At 31.4% G+C, this 21,884-nt stretch overlaps 2 protein-coding genes across 4 annotated transcripts; one reads left to right on the top strand and one right to left on the bottom strand.

The window, feature by feature from the left end:
* Window positions 1-1,312: 1,312 nt before the first annotated feature.
* LOC131942063 (di-N-acetylchitobiase) lies at window positions 1,313-12,645 on the bottom strand. 2 transcript variants are annotated; one of them, XM_059301769.1, is made up of 10 exons: window positions 12,515-12,645; window positions 6,188-6,346; window positions 5,668-5,824; window positions 5,028-5,257; window positions 4,586-4,763; window positions 4,241-4,335; window positions 3,996-4,148; window positions 3,452-3,539; window positions 2,876-3,019; window positions 1,313-2,389 (listed from the first exon to the last, which is right to left on the bottom strand). In XM_059301769.1, the coding sequence occupies exons 2-10, from the start codon at window positions 6,329-6,331 to the stop codon at window positions 2,223-2,225; spliced, it is 1,356 nt and encodes a 451-aa protein (XP_059157752.1). In that variant the 5' UTR covers window positions 6,332-6,346; window positions 12,515-12,645; the 3' UTR covers window positions 1,313-2,222. The 2 variants fall into 2 exon arrangements, with proteins under 2 accessions (XP_059157752.1, XP_059157760.1); XM_059301777.1 differs by having other exon boundaries at window positions 12,567-12,644.
* Window positions 12,646-12,939: 294 nt separating this feature from the next.
* Window positions 12,940-20,218, top strand: LOC131942076 (elongator complex protein 4). 2 transcript variants are annotated; one of them, XM_059301795.1, is made up of 12 exons: window positions 12,940-13,107; window positions 16,580-16,615; window positions 16,995-17,116; window positions 17,471-17,572; window positions 17,755-17,814; window positions 18,115-18,242; window positions 18,406-18,527; window positions 18,787-18,950; window positions 19,106-19,214; window positions 19,351-19,457; window positions 19,635-19,768; window positions 19,985-20,218. In XM_059301795.1, exons 1-11 carry the CDS (start codon window positions 12,951-12,953, stop codon window positions 19,740-19,742), a joined length of 1,215 nt encoding a protein of 404 aa, XP_059157778.1. In that variant the 5' UTR covers window positions 12,940-12,950; the 3' UTR covers window positions 19,743-19,768; window positions 19,985-20,218. The 2 variants fall into 2 exon arrangements, with proteins under 2 accessions (XP_059157778.1, XP_059157770.1); XM_059301787.1 differs by having other exon boundaries at window positions 19,635-20,218.
* Window positions 20,219-21,884: the final 1,666 nt, after the last annotated feature.

Below are 21,884 nucleotides of genomic sequence, written 5' to 3'. Positions count from 1 at the left end.
CTTTCAATTGAGTTCACGGCTAAAAAAATTTTTTTTTACCAATTTGCAGAGATGAAAATAATTAGAAATCCATTTGATTAATACATAACTACATTTACCAAAAGCTACAAAAAAAATCTCTACATCTAGGATACAATAAAAAATATTAATAATGAGTTAATAATATTTTTCTTATAAGCTATAACAAAAAAACGTAACTAATAACTTATGCAAATGCATAGAGATATACAATAAAATGGATTAACAATCTGTATGCTATTATAAAATATTGGTATAATTGTGATGTCAGATAAGTTTGTTGTTATTATAAGCATGGTAATAGTCTAAGGACATTAAAGCCCACAAATGGGGATGGATTGGGCCTACCCTGAGAAGGGATGAGGATAATATTGCCAAGAAAGCGCTAGACTGGAATCCCCAGGGGAAGAGGAAAGTAGGCCAGCCTAGAAATCACGGAGAACAGTAGAAGATGAGGTAAGGGCTGATTGACTTACATGGGCACATATAAAGAGAGCAGCCTAAAACTGAGTCGGCTGGAGAGGTGTGGCTGCAGCCCTTAGCTCCCCAGGGGCCACTAAGGAATAATGAAAGCGAGAATAGTAAAAAACTATTGCCAGCACTGGAATTTTACAATAAATGCAAGTTAAAAAAAAAAGCTTTACTGGCTTGATCCATGTGCCAGAGGAATTAAAGTTCACCAGTTTCTGTGACTTAAGCATATGAAGGGGTAGTGTGGTCAGCACAGTGCCCAGCCACCTTTTCTTTCTCTAGTGTGGGCCAGGTAATTTTATTAGAGCCCAACCATCCAACACACCATCCCCTGGATTGTTACAACAAACTTTTGGTTTACTGTCCTCAAATTATAGGTTGGAGTTGTTGGTTTTTAAGACAAAACCGGATATAGACCACTTTTTAAAACTTCAACAGAATAAATAAAAAATGTCACAGTCCAGGAAAAAAATTATAAATTTTTTGCTAAATATAGATCTTTAAGTGGTTCCCAGAAAAACGTGCAAATGGAAAACTGTGCAAATACAAACTAATTATACTAATACACTTAAGTGTGTCATATTTTGTGAAAAGTTTTTTTATTATACTACAATGTATGTCTACAAATGATCGAATTAAGAAAACAAAAATGAGCTCTCACACTTTTTTGTGTGTAGTTTCCCATTGCACATCTTTCCAGTCACCCTTTAAAGTTATTCAAATAAAATTTTTTAATCAAAACCTAACTTTTTCACTTGTGACTTCTGAAATTCTTTTTAACAATCACAAAATGAATAAGACATCAAAATCTTTTAAAAAAACATTTTTTTTTAAAGTTCAAATGCAAGAATTTTATCATAATCATAGGTCAAAATAATTAAATAATTATTTTACCATAGAATGTCTAGGAAAAGGAAATCGATGGTCATTTTACTACCAAGATTACATTTTTTAAACATGGTATATAAATTATGGTTGTTGGTTAGTTTACCCCTTACTACTGTATATAGTTTAGCTTTAAAAATAATAAAGAATGACATATTTAGCAAATTCTCTCAAAAAGGTTTTAAGTGTGTTACAAAAAAAGAAATTCATAGTTGAGTCAAGATACAGTATAAAGATGTCAACTTCACTATTATTTTAAATAATCAATGTTAACTTATTCCAAAATAATTTTTTTTGAGTAATTTACAAAATACAATATTGTAATCTAATATTTGAATTAAAAAAGCCATTTTTGGAATGTTTGTATATACAGAATATAATACAACTTACTCATTTTTGCTTCCAAGTCCAAAAATATTCCTGAACAGATAAAAATTTAACCCTTTACAGTCCAGAGAATATACAGTTTTACTTCCCATATGGCCGGCGAAAAGACGACACATTTTTAAAATGAAACTATTTTAAAATATCCACGGAAGTTAAAAACATAAAACAAAAGGTATTATACTGGAAAATGTTTGAATTTTTTTTAGTGAGGTTAAATAGCCTAATGAAGCTACTAGGAATAAATATATTTATAAATAAATGTTATTATTTCCTGCTCCTGCCATTATTTTTAAAATCTTGTAACCACTTAAGACTTTTATTATTACATTGATATAAATGTATTGTACATAGTTTAGGCAAATATGGATGCATCGGACTGTGCCACTAAAGAAAATTTACGGGCTATAGCAGGAACATAGGACTGTAAAGAGTTAAGTAGCTAAAGATGTAGACACTAAAATTTATAAGTTGGGATCTTCATCAACAAACTCTTCCACTGCCCCATTTCGATCTCGAGAAAATGGTGCTTTGGGTTTTCTAACTTTATTCCTCAATGCCAGGCAAGTGAAAGTAACTCCTAACAAAGTCCCCAAGAGAAGACAACCAACAGCTGCACCAGCTACAGTCTCTGAAAAATGATGAGTATGTTTTTTTTTACTAAACATTCTTACATCTTGATACTTCATACAGATTCATATACATACTCTTGAAATAAAAAATTGTATTTTCTTAACATGAAGTGTGAAATATACCCTTGCAATGATATATAGACTGAAATATTTCCCTTCAAAGGCCCTTGAAATTACATTTAGATTGATATAAACCCTTGTAATTGCAAAATGATTAATTTATACTCTTGACATTACACAAAGGTTTAAGACACTTTTAAAATAATTAGAGATAAGGTTAAGATCCTTACATCCTAAGAATTCATATTTTTGCATCCAAAATAAATACTGGGCCACTAACCTGAGGTTTATTATGAATACCAAATGGACGAAACTTTCAAAAATATTTCAATGTAGTTAATTCCTATTTAATGTGTAAATTAAGATTACTTCAGTATAAATGTTATTAAAATATGAGTTTTTTTTTCCAATATTTAAAAACAAACCTGCACACTGGATACCATTAGATGATTGTTGACTTTTATGTAGAAGTAATTCATGTGACAGCCAAGACCACATGAACAGGTCATTGTTTAATATGTTGATTGATGTATGAGGTGACAAATCATCCCCATACATAAGGGCTATACCTGAACATTCAGAGGAAAAGTATTAATTTCCAGTTAATTAAACTGATACAATGCAAAATTAGCAATAAAAGTAGAATAAATAACGGAGTGATCTCCCCTAAATTTTCTTGAATATACATATTTAACACTACAGGTGAAGGCAACTCTGGGCATAGACATGATTTTTAATTTCTTAAACTTTTAAAAATAGTATAGAACTTCGTAGAAAAAAGAATTGTGCACCAAGTGAACGGCAAATGAATGAATTTTACTTCTTTTTTTTTTACTTAATGAATTAGACAAATGTTACATTTGTACAATTTAAGATTTCCTTTCTTTTATGTAGGATCTACGTGTGTAGACTTTAATGAATGTCACTTTACTATTTTTTTTTATAATATTAGAAAGCTGTGCCTCCCACTTAGAAAATAACTCATTTAGTGCAAGGATTACCTCTCAGTTGGAATTCTTTGACAAGCCTGTACTTTGCAACCAGACTGCGGTCATCTTCAAACCAAACCTGGTGATATTCTGCACCGGCCTATATATGTGCACAATACAGATTTAAATTTAAAAAATATAAAAATGTTAAACCTTAAAGAAGTTAAATTGAGGAAGATTTTTATCACTATTTCTAACAGGCAAACAGCTTGATAGAAATTGTGATAAAATCCTAAAATTTTGCAGACATCATAAATGGATGACTCCTTAAGAAGAGATTGTGTGAGAAGCACAACCGCAACCTATAATATTCTAAAAATAATCAGTACCTAGTAAAACATTGGTAGGACGTAGCTGAAGCTATACTTTTGCCATTATTACTAACTCGACAAGAACCAGGAACCTAACCTTCAATCACTGACACTAATGACAATAACAGCAGGAATTTAAAAAAAACAACTTCTGTATATGAAAGTATAACTTTGCTGTTTCTTACACAAACCAAATTTTTTTTAAATATGAGAAAAGAAAAAAATGAGCTGAGATTTAAACTTACATTGTATGTGAAATATGGGGCCATGTACATCTCACTAAAATCATGTTTGGCATAGTGGGCTGAAAAGTTGGATACTATATCACCATAGGTCAAGCGCTCTCTTTCACTGAGAAGGCATGTTTCACCTAATACAGGGGTGCATATGTCATTTTTCTGAGGAATAAAAAGTACTCTTTGTAGTAGTGAAACAAAACATTAATTTAAAAAAAAAATTATCATTGCATACATTAAAAAAAAAAACTTACTGGAGCTTCAGAACATTTATAGTCATATCCATGCCATGGAACCCCTAAGATTATTCTGTTGTTGGCAACATGGTGTGAGTTATAATCACTTATGCCTGAATGAATGAAAATATTAAATATGGTAAACATTGTTAAAAACATGTCTATCAATGTATCTTAATTTTCTAAGAATGAGGATAAAACATTCAATTTTAAGAAATGCATTTTTTAAGACTGTTTTTAAAAAATATTCAATGAAGCATATATAAATATTTGTGTTTTTCATTGTCATCATTCTTGAAGCAGACAGCTTATTAACTTTTATATCTATATTCCAAAAGAATGTCACCACAGAAGAGAACTCACTATAAAAGAGTTTAGAAAATGGAATTGTAGCTCGTGCCCTGCATTTGGCGCCATCAAGATCTGTAAAACTATCAGGGTTTAGGATAATAACGTCACAAACATCCGCTGCATGAGAAGTAAAGTAGCAGGTCTCATCATCTTCAGTACAAGGGGGTTTCCATGGTAATATACATGCCAGCTAGGGAAATAAGAGAAACTAATAAAAAATATTCATTTAATAATATTAAATAGTAATAAAAGAAATTAATAAATGCACAACAATAAACTAACAAAATAGCAATGAATGCCATACACCCTTATAAGATGAAATCTATTCATGCAAATAAATTTCCCAGTAAAAATAAATATTTTAACCATAATTGTATAAAATAAATATTTTTAACGTAGGCTAACTGTATAAAATAAATATTTTTACAGAATCATATAAAATAAATATTTTTACCGTTATTGTGATGTTTTGAGCTTGAATCATTTGACTTTTTAAATTATGTAGGATTTGAACTAAAACCATATGATCCTCCTTTGTGCTTGAGTTATCAGAATGGAAGTATGGCAGAAGATTTACTACCATTACTTCAGCATTCCATTCTTCCCATTTTTTAAAAGCAAGTGAACTCCAACTGATTGCATCAGTTGAAGTACTATTAATTGAACCAGACAGATTAAAATCCACTGAAAAACAAGTACAGTTAATAAGACAAGAGACAAGCTGAAATTATATTATAAATGATAAGTTTCTGTCAAATATAAATTTATTTCCAAAACTGTGAATAAAAATAGTAGCTGCAGTGAGATTTATGCAAATAGTGATAAAACGGGCATGTCACACCCCATTTTGTCTATTCAAGACAATAACAGGTACAATGGACGTTTTGACAACACAGAAGAGTGTGGTAAAAGACTAGAAAAAAAGGACAAACAGTAACATAATTTTGGACTTAGCATGACAGTGAGGACACGTCCTGTCTAAATGCCACAAATCCAAATGAAAAGACATAAAGGTTGTTTGGACAAACGTCCATTGTACCTGTTATTATCTTATTATTGTTTTATCACTATTTTTCAAAACTCTGATAACCTACCTGTAAAACCAAATTTTCTCCCCTTATCATGTGCAACACATTTAGTATTGTAATGTGATCTGTTGCTCGGATTGAAAGAGGATGGCACTATCAATGTTGTTAATGTATCCCAACTCCATAACTCAACTTTGGTTGATTCATAGGTAAATCCATAAATCTTTTAAAAATAAAATAAAATAATTTACGAATTAAATTTGTTTAAAATTTTCTTAGCCTATTAGAAATGTTTTTTCTTAATAAATTTCATTGGTCTAGGCCCTATGGGCTGTGTAAAATAAATTGAAACCCTAAACCTTCCAAAAGTTTTGTTAAATCATTCTATAATTCAGAATTTGCTGATGTTGGGAACTACCATAGTGAAAAGAAGAAAATAAAAGTTGCTTTAAAACTGTGGGGTGCTGAAAATAAAAAGCAGGGGAAGACAAGATCTCTGACTAATTACAAAAATGTTACTATATATAATTATGTATCAAACAGCTGAATATTTGTTCAAACATTTGCAGTAGTTACTTGAAAGTACCTCTTGATTGATTCCCAGATCTTTTTTTGGATGTTTGCAGCTTTCTGTGTTGCTGCATACACACTGATCTTGGGCTCGTTTTTTTCTTGAATATGCTTCACCCATTATCACAAGAAGGCACAAGAAAAATAAACACCTATTCATGATGAATCCACTGTTCTGCAAAAATGTATTCAAATTAATTTAAAAAAAAAACAAATAATGTCAATGAGCTAAATTAATAAGTTAATTAATTTTAGGAGCTTACTTTTTAAATCAAGAAACATAAAAATAAAACAAAAGCTACTTGAAAAGCTACATTACAAATTTTATTGCTCGTAAGATTGGTTTGACACCTAATAATACCTAGAAGAATTGCTATCACCATTGGGCTTGACTAACATATTTTATTTAAAAATTATTTAAATATTATAATTATAGGCCTATGCTATTGAAATCTTTTGTCAAACATAATCTGACTACACATGAATAAAAAAAATAACACAAGTATTATTTATAATCACATTTTTAAAATCTATTATGCTTAAAGGTGTGGCTGCTCAGCAAAAATCTGTGTTTTTAAATGACAAAAACATGTCTGAGGTGTGACCTCTTATTTAAATGTGTGGTCTGGATTTTCGTGACAATGTGTAGTGGGAAGGGGAAAGATAAATATTGTCAAACAAAAGTGATAACATTTTTATGGATCCACCGTTTGTTTGACCCCCACCCCCCACAAAACCGTTATCCAAGGATATTTTAATATTTTTAGTATTTTAATTTTTAGGCTTTAGGTTTAGGATAGTTAAACAGTTAAACCAGGTAGTCTAGTTAATTAGTAGAGATACTCACTAATTTTAAATTTCGTTATTTTTCGATTTAAACATTACCAATGGAAACTAGAGATCAATCTCTAATCAATCAAATACTTAATTTGTTGAAAATAAACTCATTTGGAGGTTAATTACTGATTTTTATTAATTGGCCACTCCAAGCATTGCAAGCCAAATAATCCGTGACAACCAGATCGCCATTACTTTTCTGAAGAGACGAACTCTGCAGGGTTGACCTTGCAGCTGATTTGATTTTAGCAGAATATGCACAGTACATTTGATTTTATTACCACATTTCTATTCGTATGGACACTGTCTTCGTCAGAATAAAAAATCACATAATGGAATTAGATCTAGATCTAGAATTTTAAAATATTTTTATTTAATTTTTTTTTAAAATGGAAGGGTGTTTAAAAAGGAAAACTAAATTCAAATTAATGAACAACATGTTCAAGAATATATAGTATAGATCTAATCTTTTTAAAGATATTCAATCCCATGCATGTTTTATTAACTAGTGTAAGTGTTTTAGCAATGCTTAATTAGGGCAATTCATAAAATATAGCGATGTCATTGTAAAATTAATCTAACCCTCTTCTCTCACTTCACTTGGGACAGGTGTGTTATTTACAAAGTTTTGTCTATGCTCAGTTTAAAATGTAAAGATTTGTAAGTATTTGATTTATTTTAAAAAAACACTGCAATAGCATTCAAATTCATCAAGTTAGCGAGAAATACATTCTAAACAGCGTCACGGGCAGTGCGCGTGACAGACATCTCGCTCGCTTAGTTTTGTCAACCAGAAAAGTTAGCCTATCAAATACAATTAATTAGGCCTATAAAATAAAAAGAGGCCAATCGCATTAAAATGATCGCCTGTGAGCGAAGATATATGCAAATTACAAACATCGCTAGCCCGCCTGCGTTCTTTTGTCAACCAGCGAGAGAAAACTCACAGCACAGTGTGCGCATGCGCTAAATCTAGTCCAAGTACTTTGTTATCCCAAGTTATAGGCCCTAATTAGTATTATAGGTCTAGATTAATATAAAGTTCAAATTAAATGTATTTAATTAATATGTGTGTCTATTTGATTTTTCAAATGTCAGCGCATAAAAATGAATCACCCGAGAGCGAGAATTAGGCCTATGCCTATGCATTCCAAACATCGACACAGACCACGTGTGTCAAACGACTCGCTCGCTCGCGCTGGTTTGTCAGCGAGAGAGGCATCGCCCGCCACACGCGGGCACAGCACACATGTCCTAGTCCATGCGTACTTGGTTTACTAAGTACTAATTAGTAATGTAAACTTAGACCCAACGCTAAAATCATTTAATTTATCTATCAGGCCTCTAAAATCGTAATAATATTAACATTATTAAGCCTAATAAATGTATCAACGAAGACCAGTGAAAATAATATTATAATTAGCCTAATTAAAATTTATGAAATCAATAAGAATTAAGACAAATTAATTAAGCTATAACAAATTTGAAAACAAATTATTAGGCCTAAGTCATTAGCCTAAGTAAGCACACAAAGACCAACGCTCACTACTAGATCTAGATCTAATTCCAGGGATCAACAAAAAAAAATAAAAATAACAGATCGTTGTGGTTTTAGGGTTTTTAGAGTCATAGTATAATCCAAAAGTCAGGTGAAATATACATAATTAGGCTTAATTAGTCTAATTACGCTAGCAAAATAAGCTGAAAAAGAGTGTCAAGTGAAAAGAAAACACAATTATATAAGCAGCGAGAGGATACTACTGTACAGCTTCCGTAACAATAGCGATGACGTCACAATAAAAAATAACGTGCTTTCAGTGACCTTTTTGCGATGCCGATTTCTTAAAAGGCGAACATAATATTTACAATTTTTTTTCACTAAATGATCAATCTAATAATACTCGACCTAGGCATGCAGTTTTGACACCTTAGAGACCATTATTTAAAGTTTTTGAGCTACTCAAACTGTACCCATGTTTACGTTTGACCTTTCAATGTCGGAAGCAAAAAAAAAAAAAAAAAATCTGCCAAAAATTAGCTAGGCCAATGCAAAAATTTAATTTCAGTAAAACAATATAATAGTTACATATTTGGATAGGGGCTGTCAATCTGATTACAGATCAGTTTGAATTTTCAAAATCTGACCATAAACAAAAAAGTTATGAATCTTTTTGTCATTAAAAAACAGCAGTTTTTTCAGACAATCGGGGTAGACCCTGAAAGAGGAAAAATACTGGGAGGGTATGGACCAAATTTTTAAGAGTTTTTCACTAAAAGTGGTATAAAAGCAAGCAGACTTCACCAATTGATGTCATTTTATGATATTTTGTAGATTTTTGTATGCCGAATCCAATGATGCTATTTTAAAAAATGTTTTTTGATTACATAACAGACTTATTTCATGGATTATGTAATACCCCCCTTCAATTTTTTTTTTACAACATCTGATAATCCGTGTGATAAGAAGTCATTCTTTAAATTAAACACTGTTTTAAACCATAATATGACATTTGTATATGCTGAAGCTAATGGTGATATTTAAAATAGTCGAACATTATTACAAAACTATAAAGGTCAGGTTATGTAATTCGCACCTTTTGCTCATAATTTACCATGTGTTTATTTTAAAATCTCTTTTGCTCATTGTCAGTTAACTTAAGTGAATAGCCTACTTAAAGAAAAGATAACTAATACAGTTTTAATACAAAGAGAAGGATGCTATAAATAATAGTATATTTGTGATGATGTAACTTCTAAAAATATGTTATGTAATCTATGTGCAATCCTACAGGCCTACTCTATTCCAAAAATATAGGCATATCTTATTATATTTATATTTCTTGTTACTTTAAATGTCATACCATTGATACAACTTTCTTCTATAGAATTAGCCTAGTTACAAATGTGTCCTATCAGAATCAGTGTGCTTTATGATAATTTTGTAATATTTTTAAACACAAAAAAATTGCTCATTTTTACAATTTTAATAACATAAACATTGGAGGAAAATTGTTTTTTTTTATAGCTTGTACAAGGTAGTGTAAGTTATAGGTCTATAACATAGATTTATATATGCTCAATGTTTATGCTAGTTGTAAGCTTGTGTATTTTGTAGGCCTACCATAGGCCTATTACATTGGGAAAAAAGCACATGTTTGAGTGCTTGACTGTGTGTAGTAGATGCTAGGCATTTTTTAAGTTTCCGGAGGCGTTTATCACCATCAGCATTTGCCTAGATTTAGTGAAATCAGACATGGTTAACCAGGTTTTCTGACCAACGAATTTTATTGCCGTTTTACGTAAACACGAGGCTAGATAGGCTAGTCGGCCAACCCGATGAACGTGTCAGACGAATATTATGTAATTTTAGAGACAAAAGTCTGGGAAGATTTCCTGATCTATGCCCGAGGGTTAGTAACATCAACTCCACAAAGTGAAGGGGGAGGGAGGTGGGGTATGAAACCACCGCGAGCCGCTCGGGTACCGTACGGGTGTTATACAACATCAAAGGCGCCGTCACTCGGCTTGTCGCGTCACGGAGTAGAGGGGGCGGGGTGAGGCTATGGATGTTACATACGGTGTTACAATAGTTACATACCGTGTAGGATGGTCAGTGACTCCCCATACCCACCCCATCCCATTTTGGTCGATTTGGCAAGCTAGTAGCCTTCACGTTGTTAAGGGTTTTAAAAATTTTTAGTCAACCGAAAAAAAAAAGAGCCCGGGGTTAAATTTAATTTATTTTTTAAAGCCATTTTTACGAAAAAGTAATGTACACAATAATGAAACGTTACGCGAATCACGTCAGCATTGTTTGGTCGGGTCGCAGCTATCCGGATTAATTTCTAAAGAAGATTAATTTTGACGATTAGTAAATACTATTACGACTTTTTTTTTTTTGCCGTTTCAATGGTTTAAAACAAAGTTATGAAACATGCCTGTCTACTTAAATATAAAATAGCAATACCCGACGAGTCAAACACGGGAAACACGTATCTATCTTTAGAAATTGTTTATAGTCTCATCCAATCGGATCAACCGCCTAGCGTCACGTGACCACACACTCGGCTGTGCTACACGATGTGTAGATCACGATTCAGTCGGACGGCGGCCGACGCGTTAATTTTTATTTTCGTTCCGTCTTAAAATGTATGGACGGCTTTATTATGAGGTGTTATAATACATGTCATACATTAAAATAATCAGCGGGATTTCAGGAATACAGCTCAAGGTTCAAATGTAAAATAGGTCAAATAATAGACCGGGAAACTTAGTTCAACTTTGCGGTCCGATATCTCCCGAAGTATTTAACTTATTTTGACCACGAACCTTGAGCGTTGTACGTCTACATTTAATCTGTTCGTCTGCCAAATTTGATTGTTGTAGTACGTAAACTCGATACGTCTATAAAAAAAATTGTAGCGCGTCATATTTAAAACACAGCGATTCGAAGCACAGCCGAGCGGTTCAGTCGGACAGCGGTCGGCGCGTCATGTTTTGATTTTCGGTCCACTTCAAAGTCTATAGACGTCCTTATTATAGGGCCTAATATGACATATCATACATATTAATAAACGTCGAGATTTCAGGAATACAGCTCAAGGTTCAAATTAAAAATCGGTTCATTAATAGCCCAAATAACTTAGTTCAACTTTGCCGTTCGATATCTCCAAAAGTATTTAACATATTTTCCCCAAGAACCTTGAGCGTTATACGTGAACATTTAATCTATTCTTCTACCAAGTTTCACTGTTGTAGTACGAAAACTCAAAGAGTCTATAGACTCTAAGTAACACCCATCTTTTAAAAAGGTGAAAAAGCCTCCCCCTAATCGGCACGTCGCCGCGGGGGGTAAAAAATGCGATTAAATCGGCGATTTCTTCAACGTCTGAAATAATACAGAAATCAAACTTATACAGTTAAAAAGGTTATTCAATTACGAACAGAATGATGTATAACATGTTAACATAAACACAATAAAAGCATGCAAAAAACAGAGTTAAACATGCAGGGGGTAGGGAAAAGCCGATTTGTCCGATTTTCTCGGCAGCAGCATTGGCCTAGCTACAAAAATAGCTTTGTCATCATTAGATTGCTTAAAATACGCGAAAAAAACGCCATTTTTCGCGTGATAATTATTTTTAAAATTAATGTTAAGGTGGTCTCTCGAACAAAGCAGAAAAAATTGCCCAATCGTAGGCCAAGGTGTGGTAGCCATGTTCTGGTTAGCAACCAAGGACGCTTTTAAGTTAGTGAGTCTCGCTATTAATTAGTATTAGTTATTAAACTAAACTAAAATTATTAATATACTAATATTAAGAGGCCCAATTAAACTTTATATTTATATTACTATATTATTATTAGGGCCTAAAGAATAAATTTAATAATTATTTTTTTATTATGTTGAATGTTGAAGTACTTTTAAGTACAACTTTTAGTGCAAGTCAGAACATTGGTAATATTGTATTAGATATCTAGATTATATTAGATCTAGTTTACTTTATACCGCAATAGTTAGTATAGTACTATAGTACTAGATCTAGAGTCTAGTAGGCTACCGATAGATTCAGAGCTTGACTAATAACTGGGATAGGCTTCCGACTTAAAACATTCACTTGAGTCTACACTGAATCCTAGATAACATTGGCCTAGGAATGCCAGATCATTTTTCTAAAAATGTTCACTAAAATATTTGGTTTACTCAAAAAAGTCTAAGTAGAAATATTAGAGTTATTATTCAGTTAAAAAAATATTTATATTAATATATATATGCTCAAGTTTCTGATGCATTAGCTATATAAATATATATTTATATTTGCTTTCAATTTCTAAAATTCAGAATTTCGATCGGCCTAATTTTTATTTAAATGTGGGCTTTTATGTCTCTGTCTGAACACTTTTGACAGAATCTATGAAAATATATCTGGCATCTGGCACCCTGGATGAAAACAAAAAAAATGTCATATGCTACACAAGCACCGTCTAGCTTTCACAAAAGAGCTAAAATAAAGATAGGGCAGATTCTGGGAACTAGACCCTCGTTATATAATAATCAGTTACTAATATCAAGTGGGATACCATCACTTGATAATGTCATTGGTAAGCACTAGATTTAAATCTGTGTTAAAAAAGTAGATCTACTACAGATAGGGACTACGATATCCGTCAAATCTCGGGCCGGAAACTGCGCTACCGCCGCCGTATCAAACTTGATTCTGGTTTCCGTCAGGCAAAACATAGCTCACTGTATAAAGCCAGATTCTCATTTAAAAATCATTCACTTCACTCAAATCGTCATGAATATCGACCTAGGAATAATCCACCTTTCTATTGATTAAAACTTTTTCTCTTCACCATCGACGTATCTTCGAGTAATTCACACTTCTCGGACAGGTATGTATAAATATTTAATTTATTTAATATCTAAACGAGATAGTCATTTTTTTTTTTAAAGATACACCTAGATTTTTGTTTTAAGTTTCTTATAAAGTCTTTATTTTGTAAATTTAACCCTCGCATGAATTAGATAATGCCTCACGAAGTGAACATGGTCTTAAAATTTAAGCCGACGATCGGCAAATGGCGATAGTTACCTGTTTTCGATAATGGCCGATTTGGTTAAGAACAATGATACCTATTATGTATCTATTGAAATCTCAACTAATTCAAGGCATCTGCAACTGATATTTATATTTTAACAATGTTCAATCATTATATTTTATTAAAAAGACAATATTTTTTTTTCAAAATCTTTAGTGTTGGACCAAAACTGAATTAGCATTTCGTTTTCTTGGAACAATATAGAAACTTGAGTGTACAAGTTAACAAATTACTTTATAGTATCATATAATAAGAAAAAAGAATGCATTCAAAGCTTTTATTTCTTGTTATTTCAGTAATTCAAATGGAGTGGCCTTCCAAATCTCTTCAGGACTTGGAGCTTCTTGTTAGTTCACAGAAGGACAGAATTCTGATGGCTTTGCGCTCTACAATTTTGCCAGTAACAAGAAAAATGCACAGAAGACAGCAGCATAGGTTTTGCAATAAGAGAACAACTAAATTATAATGCTACAACTTGTTGTAAGTCATCTTCATGCCAGAATAACTTCAGGATAGGATGCTAGAGACAGGAAATTTTATCTCCTTTTTTGTAGAATGGAGGGGGCGAGGATTAAACATAAGTGGAATGTTAAAGGGGGGAGATCTGTTTTAGAAGTATAATTTTTTTAAGTTAAAGAAAAAAGTCAGCAGTAAAGTGTAGATTCACTTGGAGTAGCCTATTGGATTGCAAATAAAAGAGGAGTAGGATGACAATGTTAGCGCCTCTATTGACAGTACATTACTTATTAGTTATTAACTGATGTTGTTCAAGGCGATTTGTTATTTTGTTAGTGTTGTGGTCATAAATTACTATGTAAATTACTATGTAATTTATATTAAAATATGTTTTTATTAATACCATTAATGGAGTCATTCTTTTTTAACTAATTTAGCTGTCTATTTATTTTTGTCTAGATTTATGTTTGGCGATATCCGAACCTTTACCGGTTGGAGAGAAATGAGTCTAAAATTACATTACAAAGCTCCAGGTTATGAGGTCCCTTAAAGTGACTCTTAACACATTCAGATTGTGGCATAATATTGATATTGATAACCTGTTAGATTTAGAATAATGATAAACTTGAAAAAAGTCACTTTACAAAATTAGGGGGGTTGCATCACCTCAAGGCACACATTTTGTCATCCCTTTCATATTTTTACAAATATGTTAAGTTTAATTGCCTCATAACATATTAATCTTGAAACTCTGAAAATTTGAATACAAATTTCCATGTAATAGAGATTTGGCATTGGTTTATATGAAGAACACACAAAATTTGCCCGCGAAATTTACCACCAAATCCTATAGTAACTTTTAATTCAGTAAAAAAATCATAACTTTAAAACGGAATGTCCAATTTTGAAAAAGTAAACTGTTTTGTCTTAATCTGATGTAGCTCTTTAAGATGATATGCTTCTTAACCTAGGTAAATCATTTTGAAAATTTTCTCAAAGTCCCTACTACAGACTACTACTACATAGATCTAGATTCTAGATCTAGAATCTAGTAATATTATTTTGTATTTTTTATAAAAAAGTTTAAAAGTCAAAGTCACTGAGATTAGTGCAGTAGTGAGTGTTGGACTACTGTTGGACAGTGTTGGTAAATTGCGAAATGTCAATGGTGAGGCAGGAGGCAGTTAATTCAAATTGCAAGAAAGGTGCAAAAACTCCCGGTCATGTGACATTTTTGTCTCTCATCTTACCTACATCCAATACTTAATTACTAGGTTAAATAATGGATTTTTAAAAGAGAACATTTGACACCACATTTAAATATCTAGCTTACTCGGTTGACGAGAAAAGAGAGAATTTGAAAATTAATCTAGAATGGAAAATGAACGTCGAAACCTCGTTCTTCCCCCTCGACCGGCTTAACATGACGTCGTGGACTTGTGTACACGAGCTTTTAATTCCCGCCATGGTAATTGCGTCAGCTTAGGTTATTTACTCACCGGAAAATAACAAAAAGCAACTGGTTGATAATAAAACTAGATCTAGTTATTTTATTATTTATTAAATTCTACTCTACGTTATTCATACCATTTTATGAAATAATGAACACCTGCATAAATCATATAACCATAATAAATATTTTTATTTCAAATTCTAATTTTAAATAATAAATATGCTTAAAATAATATGATAGTAATAGTTCTGATAGCTTATAAATACAAATACATTTTACACTCAATTCACATTATATTGAGTCAACAGTGTGGCAGCTGAGGTTCATACATGGTATTAGTGTCTTTTTTTTTTTTTTACATTACATTTTTTTTCATCTTGAAAACATGACGTATGTGATTTTAAAAAAAAAATCTCCAAACATCGTCACTCACGTGATTGCTTGCTTACGTTTTACTATCCTGTGGATGAAAAATCACATCATGGTCGCGGGGTTACCGTGAGTTCAGCAGGCCTATAGAACACGTCATAGAATGAACACGCGTACACGAGATGGTCGGTGTCTTCACTTCTCTCTCTCTTTCCCCCCCCCCCCCCCCCCTTCTTCTAGCCAATTGAAAAACAGACCTACTTCTGGTCATTTTTTTTAAAAGTTTGGTCATTTTTTTTTAAAGTTCACATATCAGGCATGCAAGACAGCCAGCTGTATAAAAAAAAAATTTTTTTTTAACTAGATCTACGTGTAGCTTAAAGATGCGAAGATGTCACCGAAAGTTATACCACAACCTTTGAAGTCTGAATCAAATTCTTTGATTCAGCCGTGTTTGTATAATGTAAATTTAAATTGAAAATTAATGTAAAAATGTAAAAAATGTAGGCTCTAAAAAGGAATAAAGTTAGTCAGTACTATTTATTATACACTGTGTCAGTTCTGAATTTTATCAAGATGATATTGATTTTTGATTGCATAGCAACACTCTGGCATCACAATTTTATTATACTCAATTTTAATTATAATTTAGAGCCTATTGACTAATGGTTTAATGCCAAACTTCCGTTTCAGGTGGTGGATTGGCAGTTGGAACAGTTCTTTTAATAGGTATTATGCTTTTACTTTGGATTTTTAGCTAAAATTTTAGGCCTAAAATTTGTAATTGTTTGATTCTACCTGTTTTGAATTCTTTGATATATATCTGATGTTGCAAGTTAGTGATTCAAGGGAAAAAAATCAGTCCTTAATTTTGCTGGAGTGGTATTCACAAAATCAGAAGTTATTTTACAAACATTTATTAAAGTAGTGACTTTTTAAGATTTACTGTACATAGTTGAAAGATTGACTGAGTTATATTTAAGTTTAGTTTTTCAAAATCCTTTTTTTTTAAATTTCTGAAAGTAGTAAAGAAATAATCTATAAAATGAAATTTGAATCAACTTATTTGTTACCTTTCCTAAACTTTTAAAATATCTCTAAACAACAGAGGAAGATAAATATGGGAGTTATGCAAGAATAATGCTCAAGTACTTTGTTGCTGAAGGTGTGATGACAGATCAGTCCATATTTTTATCAAGTGCTAATGAAGTACCCCAGCACTTAGTGAAAGTAAATTATTTTTCTCTTCAAAACTATTTATCCTCAGTTTTAGTATATAAATGTACAGCTCTATGAAACTGAAACAAACCTTTTTCTCTTTGAGCAATAAAATTACATTGTGTACTCATTCTAAAGTAGATTATTTCTTAATTCATCCCTTTAGTTAAACAATAGTAATAATAATAACCTGACCCCATAAAATAGTCAGCATTTGTATGAACTAAAGTCCAAACTTCAGCTTACCCCTGCTAACACAAGTATATAAAGGTAATTCATACTAGGTTAATATATCAAACGGTTAATGAGGTAGTGTTGTGCCACACAAGTAATCTGTTGTTAAAGCTATGTAATGTTTGTTTACAGGAATTACCGGCACCTTTGGATGATACAGGTCACACAACAGTAAACAGTTCACAGTCCCCATCCACTCAGCAGTCACCACAGAAAGATGCTTCAGCTGCTGAAGTGAGTTTTATTGTATCAAAGAAGCATTTTTTTCAATAGACTTCTTAATGTATAAAAAAACAATGAAGATATGGAAAAACCTTAAAATGCAAAAACACCTTTGTGAATTATTTCTGCCATACATTTTCTACATTATCTGTACTCTCGTCCTAATACATCTATCTATTTCTTACCACTTTTAGACCACTAGTGATGAAAAACTAAAGATAGCCTGGCGATATCAAAGCAAACCCAAGGTTCAGGTACTGTACATAAATTGTATCCTTTTATGAATGAACCTAATTTGTTTAACCTTAAACTTTACTTTTTTTTTTTACAGATTTTGTTTTTTCCTTCATTTATTTAATTAGCCTTGAGAAAAGCTTTTTTTAAATTACTAATTCTAAGATATTTCAAATAAAAAAGTATTATTTCTAGCAAATATTTGACATCAATAAATGTTAGTTTTATCTTACATGTAAATGGCATTTAGTCTGTATATCATATTTTACAATAGATGTGTAACCAGAAAAGAATACAGTAATTTATTTTTTTCTCTCCAGAGTGCCCCTACCTCTAACATCAGATTTGGTCATTACTATGATCTTACTAAATCAATGAATGATGAAAAGATCAAGGCTGCAGATATTTCCTTTGAACATTATTTATTGGATGTTAATCCATTGTCAATGTAATGACTTTACTATCAAATAATTGGTTTATTTTGGTTTATTGGTTTATTTTAATGTTGTTAAAAATGGTATTTTTTAGCCAAGACCCTCATATTCATAAATTGAATTTAGGTATTGTAGAAAAATGTATGGATTCATAGAAATAGTCAATATTTTTGACAGACCTTCCATTCCTTGTATGAATCTCAAATACCATCAACTACTACAACACATCAAGTCCAGGATTGAAAGAGGCATGTTCAGCACTACTCAACAAGTTGAAAAGCGCAGAATTCTACGAATAGGTTGTTCATTTTAAAAAAAAATTCGAATAGTTCTAAACTTTCTGTTAAGCCAATGGTTTAGAAACTTGTTTTATAAAATAAAAAAAAACTCCAAAGGTTCAACATTTCAAAAATGACTTTTGGTGAAGCAAACATCATTGATATTTATTTTACATTCAAATTAGTGTTGTTTAATTTGAGGTGGGAAATATTTGTATTCAGGTTTTTAAATTCATCACATATTACAAATTTGAATCTAAATTTATGTTTCTAAAAACAGGTATTCATTCCCTTGGATCCCCACTGTGGGGTGAGTCTGGTGGCAAAAGGTCTGACAAGGACGGGTTTGATCCTTCTCTGTCCTTGTTCTTGATTGGCTTGAGAGGCATCTTGAGGTCAGCTTTTGCTGTAGCTATGATAACTCTTCCTACTACTCTTTTCCATGTAATTATTTTTTATTTCCCTTTTTAAGCAGTTCAATCTTATACATATACCAGTTAATTTTATGTGTATATTACTAATTTTACCAGATGCTTGTTAATGTCTAGTGTAAATCTACATAGCATTACTTATAATTGTATACATTTTGATGTTGTTAGGATAAAGCTTTTATTAAGAGAGTAGAGAGAATGTGTGATACAGTCATAAAACTGGAAAGCTTTGCTGGGTCACCGAATGAAAAAAATCCTTTATTCAAAGAATATCATGGTAATTAATTTTAAATCATACACTTAAATATTACATTAAAAATTAATTTGTTCTTTTTTAAAAACATAATTTTACATATTTGTGTCTGAAAAGGCAGATATTAATTATAAATTGATTAGGACTAATGTCATTTTAGGCTTCCTTCATGTGGTACAATTACCTCATCTGAACTCACTAATTCCTGCTCAACCAACCACAACAGATCTTGCTTTTAAATTAAGGAGGAAGAAGTTTACAATTGAGGTTTGATATAGCCTTCCCATTGACAACATATTATAAAAACATTCTATTAATAATTGTCTAAAAAAATATACTTATACCGATCAGTAGATGTCTAACTTAAGTACTGGTAATGTAATTTACAGTTACAAATTCTCTGTTATAAAAGAACATTTTTTTTAATGTGTGATATAATTTCAGAAGTTTCATTTACCCCCGGAGCTGGCAGATAATGTTTCAGAAGACAAGACAAACAGTGGAAGCAAGTCAGGGTGTGGGGCATCTGAGAACTCTAAACTGTCATTTTGATCTGTAACTCAGATCTTAATGTTTAGGTATGGGTGTGGACAGATATTTGAGTGCTGTAAACTGTCATTTTGATCTGTAACTCAGATCTTAATGTTTAGGTATGGGTGTGGACAGATATTTCAGTACTCTAAACTGTCATTTTGATTTGTAACTCAGATCTTTATGTTTAGGTATGGGTGTGGACAGATATTTGAGTGCCCTAAACTGTCATTTTGATCTGTAACTTAGATCTTAATGTTTAGGTATGGGTGTCATTTAAATAGTGTGAATGGTAATAAAATATATGAATATGCTGAAGGGCATTTTACATATCTGTTTAAGTGATTTGTAACAATTAAAATTGGTGTATTTTTTATTCTTAAACAAAATGTAAAAAAATTTGGCAAACTGACAGCTAATTTTTTATGTTGGCATTTTAATGTCTGTATGTAATGCAAAATACAGACAAAACTGGTGCAATAAAAAACAAAACAGAATAAAAGTACTTTATTTTTTTTATTGTCTACTCATTTTCAGTAATTTGTCTTGTAAGAATTGCAGAGAGAATGTCAGACACTGTCAATATTTCAAGTATTGTCGAGAGTGCTAGGAGTTGGTCTTCTGCATTTCTTACTAGACAGCTTGACTATCACAGTGGGAAAATGGTTACATTATATACAGTGATGGAACATACTAAATTACAATATACTTTGTTAACTAGCCAAAAACCACATTTTATATGCAGAGCAGATGGAGTTAGGCAAGCTAAGTATTGTCTAACTTAACACACAAGCTGGTAATCTGAAAACAGTTTCTTGTTTAACCATTTTATTACCTAGTGGAGTAAGGGAGCTGATGCATAGTTTGTTACCATTAATCTCACACTACGAACTTTAAATAGGACTAGATAAATGATAAGAAAAAACAATCCAGTTTAAATAGGCCACAACCTAAAATGTTTTCTAATTAATGCACCATTAGCATATTTAATTCTTTTTGTGATCAGTACTCAATTTTAAAACGGTTAGTTAGATATTTTTCATTTTAATCTCCCTTTAGCATAAAAATAAATAATAAAACACCCTATAGTTACACTTTATAAATAAAACTAGGTCTTCTAAATCTCAACTGCTTTGTTGTACATACATTTGTATATATAAATATGAAAGGTAATGTTACATTTGAACAATATTTATCTTTTGAGTGACAGAACTGTAAATGAAGTCACATTTTTACAATACAGAAAATATTGAACTAAAAGATTGAGAAGCTTTACATTCTTACAACAAATCTATCCAGGCAATACATGTTTAGAAAACTTGGAATTCTGAAAATTGAAAGTCATGAGCCATCATTGAATTGTTCTGTAAAACAGTACTTCATATAGTCTGTTTTTATTTTAAATATTGCTGAGTTGGTTAAAAAAGTAGGGCAATAAGAAATATTTTTTATAAACAACACTTTACAAGAGACAGATATCCAACACAGTGACAACAACTAAAAAGTTCATTCAGCTCAAAGTTTGAGCACTTTGTTATTTTTAAAAAGTGCAAAAAGTACATAAGTGTCGAGGACTTTTCTTTAAGCAGTTTAGAGTTTGTGATGAATTCTAGACTAGGCAAAAATGTTTTTTTTTATGTACAGTTGTAAAATAAATTACATGATAAAATCATTTTCATGTAAAGGCTCATCATACAAACTAAAATAAGGTTAAAACTAGCTGCTGTTCCTGGAAAATATACATGGTGTCACAAGTTGTTGTATAAAATAATAACATTGTACACTTTAAAGTAAAAACTTACATTTTCTTTAAGAAAAACAACAAAAACCCAGCTTGTATATGATTGAGACCCATTTATATACAGTAAAAAAGTTAGATTAAATGTTTTAAAGCTAGATGTTTTTGATTTCAAAGTATTTAATAATCACATATGTTACCGAGCCATTTTTACTTCAGGTATTGAGGTTAATCTACAACATAAATAAAAGAATACAATTTTATGAATAGCTGCCCCAGACAGGACAACCTTTTTTTTTGTTTTTTTTTAAATTGTTGCTTTATTATTTAGTTCAGCTAATTATGTAACCCAATGCCACTATTGGGTTACAAATGTGAAGAAAATCTATCTGCAAACACTCAATATAATGATGTTACTGTTAGTT

The sequence above is a fragment of the Physella acuta genome, unplaced genomic scaffold, assembly GCF_028476545.2.
Source record: "Physella acuta isolate Inbredline_101_S28 unplaced genomic scaffold, ASM2847654v3 ptg000033l, whole genome shotgun sequence".
In the NCBI taxonomy this organism is placed as follows: Eukaryota; Metazoa; Mollusca; class Gastropoda; family Physidae; genus Physella; species Physella acuta.
Note: the sequence above shows the minus strand (reverse complement) of the source record. Positions and strands in the feature narration are given on the sequence as shown.